The sequence below is a fragment of the Dufourea novaeangliae genome, unplaced genomic scaffold (assembly GCF_001272555.1).
Source record: "Dufourea novaeangliae isolate 0120121106 unplaced genomic scaffold, ASM127255v1 scaffold7, whole genome shotgun sequence".
In the NCBI taxonomy this organism is placed as follows: domain Eukaryota; kingdom Metazoa; phylum Arthropoda; class Insecta; order Hymenoptera; family Halictidae; genus Dufourea; species Dufourea novaeangliae.
The window spans coordinates 2,911,142-2,925,877 of NW_015373896.1; the positions used below are offsets into that span (position 1 = coordinate 2,911,142).

The window sequence follows — 14,736 nt, forward strand, 5'->3', positions numbered from 1 at the left end:
CAGAAGAGTACGAGTAGTTTTACGTCACGTGTACGTTGGATCATTATCATACATAGTGATTCATTGATTTATAGACATTTATAGTCGAATCCCAAGGAACCAATCATCCGTTCAATACAATTTCATCGCAAGCATCATCGGAACCTTCTTTCCACGCGTTCGTCAACTGAAACACACTGCGATATTAATTAATTACGTACTTCTGGTGACGAATCTCTATCGCCTAGAGACATACACGCCCGACGACACACACACACACATAACCTCACCTTTTTTTTCTCTCTCGATGATGTATTGTCGATCGAATCGATCAAGGTTCTTTCCACACATTCAAATTTCACGATAGTTCCTCATTCCTTCGGAGTGGAGATATTTTTCATGATATATCTGTGGTTGTTAGGAACGAACTGCCCACATGTCACATCTGTTTTTTAACTTTCGAGATAGGTTGCATGCACCAATAAATGAACACGTATCATAATCAATGAATATTGCATATAAAAACAAGTAAATTAAGTTATTAAAATAAGCAAATGATAAAATATTGATTTTTTTTTTCAATTCTTGTTTTCATATTCAATTAAATAATTTCGTATTCAAACAATTTTCCCGCCATTTGCATTAAAAATACTCGGTATTGAAACGAAAATATCGATTATATCTACTTTTACTTACTTGGATCGGTTCATCCCTAGCTACCTTATTTTATCTAATATGAATTAAATATTGGGCTTCGGTAATAATTTAATTATTTCTTTTGAACGTATAAAATTCGTTTTCATGTAATTTTTCATTGATAAATATATAAATTCTTCATTCTGAAGCTCTCGATTAATGCATAAACTCAGATTTGATGGAATTGTAATAGGTGACGTTTTTCCAGACTATGCATAGACCACAGAGGGACAATAACGTCGTATTGTCGGTAGGATCGAATCGCGACGTATGTATTTATGGACGTGTAGCGCCCATACGGGTAGGGACACACGGGAGTTTAGTCGGTCGCATCCGTTCTCGGGGATTTCTTGTATTATTCATGGGGGCCAACAAAGGAAAAGGTATATACGTCAATGACGACGACGTCGTGCGCGACAACGGGGAAAAAACAATAATCGAAACGGCGTAACGAAAAACCACACAAATTTTTATAACCGTTTTTTTTTTTTTTTTTTCAATAATTCCATCGTTGACCTTGCGATTTTTTTTGGTAGCAATCGAAAATTGAAGATTTTAAGAATGTTCTGTAAAATTTTCAACAAAAGTTTTAATTATTAAACATTTTCTGAGGCCACCGTAAAATAACACCCTAACGGATTAATTTCACAAAATCGTGGACGAGTAACAAAATGTACGAGAAACATTTTTATCGACTTGTTTTTTTTCCTCCAGGTGTTTCGCAGAATCAAAAAATTGTCGATGTTTTCCGAACGGAATGCCATTTTATGACGACTTCAGTTTATACATATATCGTTTCTTGCAAACGTTGAAATCCGTATAGACACAATAGGGCCTGTTTGTGCGCACGTTTGTCGGTTGTCACGTACAATGAACGCCAGCGTGATCACGTATTTGTCCGACCTCCAAACGGAAGCGGAATAACATTATGTCTGAAACACGGGCAGACGGGCAATGCGCATATTCTGCAAGTTCTCCCGTAGTGAAATAGTATTATCAGGAATTTTCCAATTAATAGGTCCCTGAAAGATTTACCTTTCGATTTTCATGAAACTTCTGACGAAATTTTCTCAAATACCGTCACGGACCCAATTTCCAGTAGACTGCGGATTTTATGCATTTATAGGACACACGATACTCTAGAATTCATTATACATAAGTGTTTGATAAATTTTAAAGAAATTTGTATTTCCATTGGCACCTGGTGGAACAGTAAATAACGTAAGCAGATCCTAGTTGGACTCTAGTTTCTGTAGACTTACTTCCAAAAATTTATATTTGCATTAAAATCCGCAGTATACTGTTCAGTTGAGTATATAAATACCATGTAATAAATTTATTGTAATAATACTTTCTTTTTCCGAAAAATTACAAAATAATTATTAGAGAAAACCGACTTTGCAAAATCAGTTGGATACGCGGGCAGTGGAATAGGCACATCGTTGACGCGTCTGTTGATTACATTCCGTTTCTACTTACTACCACGATAAATGGACACGCGTTTCGGATTAATTTTCAAAGTCCATTTTCTCGAGAACATAGTCTCACGTGGAAAAATTTTATTCTACATTTTCGACTTATTTTTTCTTATGTAGAAATATGGAAAACGGAGTTTCGAGTGAAACAATTTTTTCTATATGTTCGACTTATTTTTTTTTTTTTTACGTAAAATCACCCGTTCCGGTTAGATCATTAGTTCAGACGATAATCCAACGATCCAAAGCACGGTTAAGCGGTTCGCCACTACTGAAACAGGAAATAACGAATGCGAAACAATTAACCTAGAAGGTGACGCTCCCACGTTGAAGTGTATTGGAAATACGGTGCATCTGCATATATTGCATCATATTCACGATAATTGACGACACTGGTTGCGCCTTATCGCTCATATTCACGCTTTATTACGCCCACATGGTGAATTCAGCGTGACGTGGAATCACCCGTTCGACAGATGCAATTCGTCCGCCATATTGATATACCTAACCTAATTTTTCTCGGTTTTTTTCTTTTCTGAAAAATGAAAGAGAGAACAGTTTTGCACTTTTCTGTGATTAACATAATAGCATGTATCAACTTTTTACATTTACAATATTTTTTGTGAAACGAAGAGGTGACCATAACAATTAGGCACCTTTATGTATTTTAAACCATGTACAGCTACGAGCAAACTCGGCTTCCACTAGGGGGGAAAAAGTGACGTAGGTGAAGGACCTTCTACCATTTGGTTTCGGGAATTATTGAAATATATATCAAATTAACATTCGATTTAACATTTATTTCACTACCTGGAATATATTTACCACGTTTAAACAATTAAAAATAACGAACTACTTTTTTTTTTTTTTTTTTTTTTTTTTTTTTTTTTTTATACTACGAAATTCTCGATGAATAATTCTTAGTTTTAATTCGAGCAACTCCGTTGACTCTTTGCTATGCATACGACCGATCAACAAAATTAAAGCAAGCAAAAACATTTAAAGTGGCATTTAACGAGGCTGTTAATCTTCGACTCTTGTCCTCCTCGTGCATCCAGCACACGTGCACAAGGCCTGGACTGTTCTTGCTGCTGACGATTCAATACGATAAACAGATCGATAAATGTTGGAAATGCATTAAATCCATATTCCCGCTTCTCCGGCTGACATACACATGAAAAATCAACTAGAACGAAATTTCGAGCGCCCAGACAGGATTGCGAAACTGTACAGGGTGATAAAAAAAAGGCGGATTTGTAACTTCAAGGGTAAATAATGTACTCGTTGAATTATGAAAAAAACCGTTCTAATAAACATGGGTCGTGAAATTACACCCATCAAATACACAAAGAATTGCCATTTTTTTATGACGAGTATACTCGCCAAAACACACACAAAATAGCAGTTTCTTTATGACTTGCATTAGTTTTTCAGTAACTTTAAAAATATCAATTTTTTCACCCCATGTTTGTTAAGACATTTTTTCATTATTCGACGAGTACATACTATACGTATACTCTAGAACTTACAGAACCTTTTTTGAATCACCCTGTAACGTCCTCTTCCATTTCTGGGCGATATTCGCATGGACACGCGAATCACACGAAAACCGGGGCCTTTATCGCGACCGGGCTGTCATTTCGTTCGCGACCCTTGATAACATCCTCTTCGTTTACATATCGGACAACGTTCTCTTCCGTAAATTCGGCGAACAAACCCGTGGGAACGATACCCAGTTTCGAGAATGCACACACCACTGTCACACGCCAAGTTTTGCTGACTTTTATGATAGAAAAACAAAATTAAAATGTTAGTATGATGGTGTATAATAGTTTCTTCTAGTTTTCTATAGATAGCATAATGTAATAAAAATGGGGTTTTATTTTGTATAACAATATTATAACGGGAATTATTATAAGCAGTAAATTCTGGATGAGTGTTTGAAGGCTTGTTGGCACTGAACAATAAATATAAAAACGTTTTTCCTCCATCGTAATTATCTACCATTAAAAACACAAAAGTATTAAATTAAAAAATAAATCCTAAAAACTCTGCTGCCGACTTCTAAAATAACGAAAAAAAAAAAAAGGAAATGGCGTAGTTGACGGAGCCCCGTGTCCTTAAGGGTCAAAAAACCGAAATCGTTTCTGTACATGTATTAATGCTTTTTGTTTACCGCGCGGCGTTTCGCAAGGAAACCTCACGGTACGGTGACGTAATGTTGCTTATGAGAAAGGAAAAAAACTATAATTTATCAGCGAATTAAGCGAAAATGTTTCAACTTCTATCCTTTCAAGGTGAAGTCGGTCTTTCCGGCGGTTGTTTCGTAACGCACGTGTCGCGTAAATAAAGGATTTGTAGGCTTGTCGGTGAAGTCTCTCTGAAAAGCCGTGAATTTATATCTGCTCTGTAATGTTGCCCGTTTTGTTATTTAGGCGAAATGTCAATGACCAGTCACCGTTCGAGTCTTTAGTATCTTTACAGTTACGCCGATGATCGATCGGAATAAATATCGAAAAATCGTGGTAGAACCGAGAATGAGGCGAATCTTGACGGGGAAAATTAGTGGAAATATAGAACGACTTTTTCCTTCTCGATTACTGTCCTCTAAAGCGAAGTCTACACTGTAACTTTTAGACCCTTACTCAAGGTTTGCTCACCGCTGGTTCATAACAACTCCTGATAAACGAAAGAAAGAAAAATATTATACAACATGCCATCGAACACTCATCGATGATTTACTGTATTGCATGATGTAGGCAATATTTTAATTTTTTTTCTGCTACAATTTTACAAATTCCGTACATATAAACAGTTTTTAATAAATTCATTATATATCTTTCGTATAGAAAATATAGGAAATATTAATTTAAACAAAAATAAAAAGCTTTGCTTCGTCCCAATCCCGAATTCAATTAACGAAATATTTGGGGGAAACTTTCAGTGACGCAGGTTACTTTGATACGTCTATTTCAGAAAAAGAATTACTTTCATCAGTGTCGGAAGAAGTCAAGGTTTTCTATTTCTTTGGATCCAGCCAGTGTTCGTAACGTGCACCACTTAGCTTTTACGGTTCAAGAGTTAATATCTGTCGATCGTCATCGCCAATTACTTTCATCGTTATCGTTGTTTGGTTAAATATGTTCTACAAAATACAGCTGCAATTTCAGCTTATCTATTAAATTCTACTGACACGAGTTACATAATTACGCGGTCAATAAGAACGATCAAGTTAAAGAAAAACCGTGTTATCGCGTAACGGCACGAGGGCTCGCAGATGAAAAATTCTGTCGACGTGTTCAACGATAACGAGATCCCGGCGTTTCGTCACTAATCTTTAATCGAGAGAGTAAACAAGAAAATTGTGAGTGTTCCACGATGCAATTCGCACAGGTTATCCTTGAGTGTCCTTCCCGATCGCGTAGAAGTCGAAAGGGGCCATTTTTATGATCCCATCGGAACGGCGGTTCCGAAGGGGAGGGGTAACTGGTTTGCATTCTCGAGGGGGATCTCTAAATTTTCGATCCTGAAATTGTCCGATCCTGTACTGTTCGTGGAGCTCAGTGGCCACGGTGGCCTCGATATTCGAAAACATAGTATGTTGATAATTCCGCGTGTCTGGTCCAGTAAATCATCCATGAATGTTCGAAGGCTCCTCGAAAGCACTGATTGTTAAATATTTCAAGTATAACGGTGCAATGAGCACTATAAGCTTGCGTTAAAAAAATTTGGGAAAAAGTATTTCAAAATTTTGTTGACGCTAGTTTATAGTGCTTATTGCACCGTTAAACTTTCATTCGAAAGATTTTTTTCTACCGATTACATCTAGGGACCTCTCCTTGTCAATAACGACGAGCCTTCGTACACTCATCGATGATTTTACTGTATAGGAGGGAACACCGTATTCCGTGATATCGCGATGACAGAAAAGTGTTCGAAATGCAGTGTTTTGATCCAAATATTCCTTAATTATACCGAACATGTAGATATCGAGGTGCTATAAATTAGTCGCAGAGTGTATTCTGAAAACTAGTTGTACCGATCGGAAAAAGTGGTGGAATAAAAAAAAAAAAATCGATTCAGTGGACGTCGACGGATGACAGAATAATTGAGAACGTCGTGTATTTAATTAAAGACTGCGATACACATTACTGTCAACGTTATTCCCTTCCGTCGAATTGGTCGATTTGGTATTCGAGTGTGTTCTGTACGGTACTATTTAATTGAACGTACAAGGTTGCTAGAAAGGTTAAAAAAATCCGGCAACAGTGTGTCGCAATGTTAATCTAGAAGAAGCTTAAATGATCGCGATCGATCGATGACTAACGCGCATCTTTCTGCGCCTTTGCTAGTCGTTACACACTATTACAAGAGGTCACGTGAAATGTGTGGTTTTTTTTCTGCGGGCATCTACGGAATGACATCATCGAATGCAGATTAATCTTGTCGCCACTTTGCCCGTGATCGGCGAATGGAATTGTTATCTTTATTCCGTTATATTACTTTATGGTCGAGGTAATAGCCTCCCAATGTCAATTATATAAAATCACACGCGTAAAATGAAAACAGCTTCGTTTCGTGGCAAGAGGTCGAGAAATAACAGTCGTAACTGGCAATTGAAACTTCAGCGTTTTTAGTCAGTATGTGTTCATTTGACATTCTTTATGCTCGTGAACATCAACGAACATGATAACGGACGTGAATGTAACATAGATATTTCGGTACATTATGTAATGTTGACTCGAAAGTTTCTCTGGAGTAACATTTGCGAGGGTATCTGCACAAGTAGATACAAGCTTAAGAGTCACCACCTCACCTGGATATACATAGGATTGTTATACAATAATTGTCCGTTCATCTCTCGAAAGTAAAATTTTCTTTAGGCTATTTACAAGTGGATAGATGCTTAAGAACTACCCTTGGTTCTTGTTCCCCTGTGGATATGTAACATTATTTATAGCAATAATTACCATCCGTTTTCTCGAGAGTAAAATTTATAGATGGTCATTTTCAAGTGGATAGAAAGCTTAAGAGCCAGTTACCTCGATAGTAGTTCTCGCGTGGAGACGCAGCGGACCCTCCAAGCACGTGCCGCTTCTGTTTCTCTGGAATAAAACCAGGAAGAGCATATATTCTCGGGTGGATATATTGGAATATTCTGAAAAATTTTAAGATCACTTCAGAAACGGTTATGGAATTGTTGGTTTTGCATACAATATTCGTATTTTAATATTCGAAGTGATTTACAACAAACGTCCTCCACGGTTTCAAACCCGATGCTACTTTATCTTACGTAACTTTATGTCCAGAAATATATGTTTTTTCTCGACTTTTACAACCTGATCATTCGATTATTCAAATCGCCTGAATCGAGTAAAATTAATGGAACAGATATAAGCAAAAACAGCGCGGAACGTTCGTTAATTTTACAGATCGTGGTTTATTATCGTTTTTTTTTTCCCTCTTCTTTGCTCGCAGAATACAAAGAGATCCTCCATGGCGTCAGCGGGGAATTTAAAGCCGGCGAGCTGATCGCCATTATGGGCCCCTCGGGCGCTGGGAAGTCGACTTTGTTGAACGTTTTGGCCGGTTACACGTAAGTATTCGAAAATAGACATAACGATCGAGCCTATCGCGAAGTGTATTCACGGAATTCACTTAAAGTACACATTGTAGGTTTAAGTAGTATGCAATTCGCGATCGAAGATTTCATAATTTCGTTGAGTCACTGAATTCTCTCAATCTAGTATTATTTTATTCTAAACAGTCTTAATAAATTAATCGACTCGCTGTACTTTGAAATTGTTACACGTAACCCTCTGATTCAATCTTGATGAGTCAGTTGTTAAGCAATTTAATTCTAATATATTGACTGACCGGAGTATATTAACGTAATAAGTCAATTGAGTCACTTTTGTTGCATTTTTCTATAAATAATAAATATAGACCTTATTTTCTACTTTTTAACGTATTTCGAAGTCGGTCCACATTTTTCGAAAAAAACATTTCTTTCGTGTAACAGTCATTATTAAAGAAAATACAGTAGTGCGAATGAACCGAGTCGATCCGTCACGTTCGATCCGTTCGTGGCACGGTTACCATAAAAAAAAACTCGCTGGGCGAACTCTATTTATTCATATGTATGACGGCGAGCGTGTATAACACACGCTGGGACCGATGCAACGCACTGGTATAATCGTTCCCCCTCGTATTGTACCGTCGACCTTTCTCCACTGCTGAAAAGTGGGTCAGTGCCCTTGGGTACCCGTGAACCCTACCCGCCATAGGTACATTTTCGTTCCAGTAGGTAAGTATTGTGGGAAGAATAGAATTATGTAGAGGATATTAGAATAAAAATTAACAGTAAAATTAGGATAAGCGATAAATGCAAAGCGGAACTGGAGTACAGAAGTAATTGTATAATTAAATATTGGTGTGACCAATGAGGTATAAGTAAATATATATATATATATTTCTGTTGTTAGATTTAACAGTTCTCTAACCGACTCGTTGGTATTTTGTTTTCGACTCAAAGGGGCTTAAACGGATTCGTGCTCGCGCACTGCTGCAACGAATTGAGCCCCAGCCCATTTAAAGAGCATTGAACATCTAATTGAATCATAACTATAGGTTGTGATCGTGCTTAATTCCTGTTTGTTTTTCTTTTTAAAGCAAGGTCTACGAAAAATGTACAGTACAGTTATACTATGTTATGGTATGCAATACTATACTGGATATCTACAACTAGAATTGAAATTTATTCGCGTGGAATGGTAATTGTATATCAACGAGCGGGTACGGGGGTTTCGCGTAATTTCTTCGCGCCAGTAATTATGCACAAGTCGACCGTAGAATATTTCGAGAAATTTCTAACGCTGTCGATGATTTATGTGGAAACCAGTTGCCACGTCAGACCGGGAACGTGCCTGCCATTAAAATTGTGCGGTCGTAATTTCTGCGTGAAATGCAGTGGAAGACATTTACGGCCGTAACGTAATTATCAAGAACTATAGCAAAAAAAAAACCGAAGATGCTTTGCTACAAAAAAGGAACGGTTTAAGTATTCAATTCGCACGCTATGTTGAGAATAATAGTCCAAGATTTCTGAGACCCAAAGGCTCTAATCCAAAACAGTCCAAACGTAAGAACCCAAGTACAAGGCTTCTCCCTCCCATATATTTTATCTTACAAACCAAACGGTCGAAAGAAATATTTTTCATGAAAAGGATTTTTTCGACGTATCAAGTGAATGAAATAAATAGATGAGTAGAACAAAAAAAAAAAAAGAACAGCACAATGGAAGCAGATTTAATCAACGCCACACAGCCAATCATTTGTTTCTCCGAAACATGATCTTCCAGTTTCGTTCCGAATAAATGCAACGTGTCTCGCGTTAATACGAACGTGACCAGGCGGCGTTGATTAATTCCTAGTCACTGGAATGTACTCCGTCGGCCACTGAATTCGCTGAACAAGCGTCCAATTGCACCGTTTTCGCCGTTGAGACGCTGTCGCTCGGCCGAGAAAAAAGAAAATTCCGTTCCACCATGATCCCCGAAGACACCACGAGTAGTGTCCTTCGATGCAATTTTGTCTAAAAATAAAATTGCATAATACTTTCGCGTACAGGAAAACTGGTTTTCATGGCCGTCGTATCAGTTCGAAGGAAATTCACGTGGACGTACCACTTCGCTCGAGTTCTTAATGATTCTAACCCCATTTTTTCGAAAAAATTTAGCCAATCGATCTAAATGCGTCTCATTGGTCCGAAGAATACAAATTCATCGTAATACAAAGAAAATTTAACCTGGAAAACGAAAAATATTTTTTTAAATCCTTATTCCGAAACTTCGAAAAATTCTTTTTTCTTAACGGTTGTATCTCCAAATACTAACGACAATTAAAAATTTATGTTGATAATAAGATAACATTATGTTAAATGTTATTCGATAGATGATATTATAGTGTGATTGATCATTTCACTACTTTCCTGCTTCGATAATGTTAAACCTCGTGAACTTTAAACTTAGTTTTCCTGGTTTAGTGACTAGTGGAGATGAAACACTTAGGAACTAGGGCGACGATAATCCGTATTGACAGAAAAAATGAGCTCGGTATATACGTCCGCGAAAAGTCAGTTTTAATCGATATAATTTATCCGACCGACGGCGAACAAATAAAGTGATTAAGCAATAAACCGTAATTAAATAACGAAAAGGTGAATTGACTTGAAAAGAAAAACTAGGTCAGATCTTTACCTGTGACCGATTCAATGAACAAATACCCGATGAACTGTTGTACGTTAGGTAAGAAAGTGATCGGATGATCGGTCAGACGTTTGCTCTACTTTATAATTTATAGCTTGTTAAATCGTTTTTTTTTTCACTGAATTATTGTTTATAAAGTACCCAATTATGTTTCATGCATGAGTTTTTTTTCTTCAAGGCGGAATTAAATACATTTCCATGTGTGCGGACACGTATTAAATGTTATTGGTAAACTTAACGCTTCCGTACAATAATTAGTTTCATATACAGGGTGTCCCATTTATATCAACCCACTGGAATATCTCCGAAACTGTTGACGATATTGAAAAATGTTTTAGACAAAAGTTAAACCGTATTGGGGAGCACACTTTGGCCACGTAGAGGTCATATGAAGGTCAACTTTGTTTTTTTAAACAAAATCGTATATTTTTGAATATACTACTCGATGCTGCTAGTTATTCCCTGCATAAAGTACTAAGACACTTCTGGGGAATTGGTGCATTAAAAAATGTACGATTTCATTTAAACAAACAAAGTTGACCTTCATATGACCTCTACGCGTCGACATAGGAAAAAGTTACTCACATCAGAGAGTATACCCCCTGATACCATTTAACTTTTGTCTGCCAGAATTTTTAATATCGTCAACAGTTCCGGGGATACTCTAGTGGGTCGATTTAAATGGGACACTCTGTACACTTCGGATTTTTCATGCAAATCGCGGTGTCCATGTAAAGTTAATTGAAAATCTTGAACCACCACGTGCTTGATTACCCTATAAACGTGTAATTAAAACGATTATCAATATTTTCTTTCTTGCTGAAATTTTTTACCCACATTGTGTTTTGCGCGAACGCGTCCACCGTAATTGTATGAAATCCCTAGTGTGGTAATTAGTGCATAATAAGTAGTGTACAGATGTATTTAAGGCGACGGTAGTTTAATTTTAATTTTTATTTCATTCAGTCATGTGAGTTAGTTGAGTCAGATAGATCAGCTAAGATAATTCAGATTATTCATTTACGTTACAGAGTGAAGGGTGTCCAGGGGACGATTCTGGTGAACGGAAAGGTCCGGGTACCGTATAGCGAAAGATGGAAGAGAACTTCGTGCTATATACAGCAGGATGCGCTGATGAGAACAAGAATCACCGTTGGCGAAGCGATGACAGTAGCCGCGCACTTGAAGCTCGGCTACACGATCAGTTCGGCCTACAAGCACACACAAGTTAGTCTGCTTGAGCTAAATAAGCGTATGTGAGCTGCTATGGGAATACAGTAAATCCTCGATAAGTGTTCGAAGGCTCATCGGCACTGAACATTAAATATTTCATACACTAATAGCCACACGCTACAGAAACAAATATCATTGACTTTAGAATTCCAAGTTCGATCCTGTGTTGAACCTCATTAAAAAATCATCTCTTCTTGTTACTGCTGAAGAGTCTTCGAACACTCATCAACGATTTACTGTACTATCGTATTTTCTCACACTACCAGGACAGTCTTTGGAATTTCCAATACTTTTTTTTTCTCTCGAAGCTAACCGTGTCTTATTTGTCTTCAGGTTCTGGAACTACTCGAGCTGCTCGGCTTGAGTCACTGCTACGACACTCTATGCGGTAAACTGTCAGGCGGGCAAAAGAAGAGGCTCGACGTCGCCCTGGAACTTTTGAGCAATCCTTCAGTATTATTCCTCGACGAGCCAACAACTGGTAATTGCAAAACCTATTCGAAACGCCCTGATAATACGCGAATAAATCTGACACATGGTTGTGCAACGACCCGCAGGATACATATATTTTCGGTCGAAGAGAATATACAGGGCGTCCCAAAATGAGGGGACAATCCGCAACGTGCATATTCTTTCGAAAAGTCCTTTACCGTTTTGTAATCTGAAGCTTGGTTTCCGAGATATTAGCAGTTAAACGAACTCTAATCAGCTGAGCCGTCGGCCAGACGTACGCGCCGACACAGTACAGAAGCGTCCAACCGCTCAGCTGATTGGAGTTCGTTCAATTGCTAATATCTTAGAAATGAAGCTTCAAATTACAAAACGGTAAAGAACTTTTCGATTTGTATTTGCATGAGGAATACGCGTGTTGCGTAATGTTCCATCTTGTTGTGACATTCCGTATATAGTACAACATATTCAGAGACTTCTTTTAAATAATACTGTGATCAATACGTAAAATACCTCATAACCGTTAATAGGCGTGTCTGATAGATGTTTATGAGCTGAATACGCAATCTGCAAACCGTTTTTTCTCTGCACGACCGATTTTTAAAAAGATCAATATAAAAAATAATGGAAAACTTTGCAACTTTGGAGACGTGTAGTGCTTTTACAGTAACAGTTATTCAGTATAACACTTTGAAACAGTTATTTTCGGGAACCGTTTCATGTCCTATTTTCAACAAAACGGGAGTTTGTGTAACGACGACCTTAAAAGTTGCACCGTGGAGAGAATAATTGCTGCTGGTGGTTCGTATCCTACGTTAATCAACGCTTATGCGATGCAAATTTCGATCGAAGGTCGAAGACAATTCCGATTGTTAGCTGCGTAAACCGCGCGTAGAAGAACGCGGAAAATTGTTCTGAATATTCTCTGAAATCGATTCTGTTAATTACAGAATGTGGAAATTTTTGTGAGCTGTCTTCATTAACATTAACTATATATTATGCTTCACCAAAGTGTATAATCGAGAACGTTCGCGGTTCTTCTTCGATATTTTGCTTTTTATATGAGATTACTTACCAAACCTGGAAGTGATTCGACTGGATACCATCTTTTAGTTAGTTTCGAAATTCTAATAACAAGAAAGTAATTTGATAGAAACACCGTTAAAGTGTACAGGTCATTGCGTCTTCTTTTCAATACCATCGTGCAATAGGTCGTTGAATTCGTCCTTCTATTGGCAACATTGTGGTATTAAAAGGAAACGCATTGACCTTGAAAAAACTCAAGGTCACCTTGATACCTAAAAAAAAAAGATATAAAAAAATCAAATTGTATCCATCCGATGCGTCCCTTAAAATGCTGCACAATTTATTAAAACGTTTTCTGTTACAACTAACAGGTAACGAGTTATTTTAATACTTCTTATTGACTCACCCTGTATGTCTCTATAATAAAAAAAAAACGTACGGACGAAGGAAACCGTCCATGTATGTACACCTGTGCAAGAAATCAGATAGGACAGACAGTAATCAGCTGCGTCCGATTACAAGACCATAATGGAAGAATGCCTCGATGTTCGTTTCACGTGAGACCGAAGGTCTTCGGACTGGATGAGATACAAGCGTTTCGCAACATCCCGTTGATCGTGTTGCATAGTTTCCATTACCCGATTTCATATTATGTGATTGCATATCCATACTCATCCATCGTCCCAATCGAGCTGAAATTGGGGGCACGAAATGTTATTTTCGCCTCTGCCATTAAATCAGCGTACAATTTATATTCTGTATACCGTGTGGCGTGATCACTGTTACTTATTAATCTAGACACACCGAAGACGATCATCGATCCTCTCCCCATTTATTATTTTTTTTCTTGTCCTCGAACGTTTTGTTGCATTGTTCTCATAAGTATAACTTGTACTTGAGGAGGGGCGGGGCAAATCCAATTTTTTCCGTTCGGGCCCTTATGCCCCGCCCCCTCCCTCAGGAAAAAAGTGGAAAACAGTTACATGGCTTAAAAGTCTAATTTTTTTGTGCCAAATGTTTATTAATATTATTATTATTTGAAAATCGACTAGTTACAAAATCGCATAAGTTGGTGCGTTTACCCTATAATTATTTAACAAACAATTAACGACGGGAATTGTACGTTATTTCAGGCTTGGACTCCGCGTCCTGCAGCCAGTGTATCGCGTTGCTGAAGCGTCTCGCGAAAATGGAAAGGCGCACGGTGATCTGCACAATACACCAGCCGAGCGCGTTGCTTCTGGAGATGTTCGACTCGGTTTACGCAGTTGCCGGTGGTTACTGTATATTCAGGGGCCCGGTGAAATCGTTGCTGCCGCATATGTCCTCGGTCGGAGCCGATTGTCCGGCCTATCACAATCCAGCCGACTTTCGTGAGTACCGTCGCGATTACTGTCGCAATCCCATCTTAAGGGCACGTTTGCCCACCGTATTCTGCTGTATACCCTTTGTAAATATGACATAATAAACGTGTTGCACGGTGTCGTGTTACAGTGTTAGAAGTGGCGATCGGTGATTATGGCATCAGCGTTGACAAATTGGCAGCTGCCGCGGAGACCATGTGCAGAGATGACAAACCGGTTACTACATGTATACAGAAGCCAAATGGT

General features: G+C 38.0%; 1 protein-coding gene across 1 annotated transcript in view; it reads left to right on the plus strand.

Annotated features, from left to right (window-relative positions):
* Positions 1 to 14,736, plus strand: part of LOC107193359 (ATP-binding cassette sub-family G member 1) — a 36,367-nt gene that overhangs the window by 16,677 nt on the left and 4,954 nt on the right. The window contains exons 3-7 of the mRNA XM_015582771.1: positions 7,629 to 7,746; positions 11,449 to 11,644; positions 11,984 to 12,131; positions 14,260 to 14,499; positions 14,621 to 14,734. Coding sequence (XP_015438257.1) covers positions 7,629 to 7,746; positions 11,449 to 11,644; positions 11,984 to 12,131; positions 14,260 to 14,499; positions 14,621 to 14,734 — 816 coding nt within the window. The remainder of the gene's footprint in view (positions 1 to 7,628; positions 7,747 to 11,448; positions 11,645 to 11,983; positions 12,132 to 14,259; positions 14,500 to 14,620; positions 14,735 to 14,736) is intronic.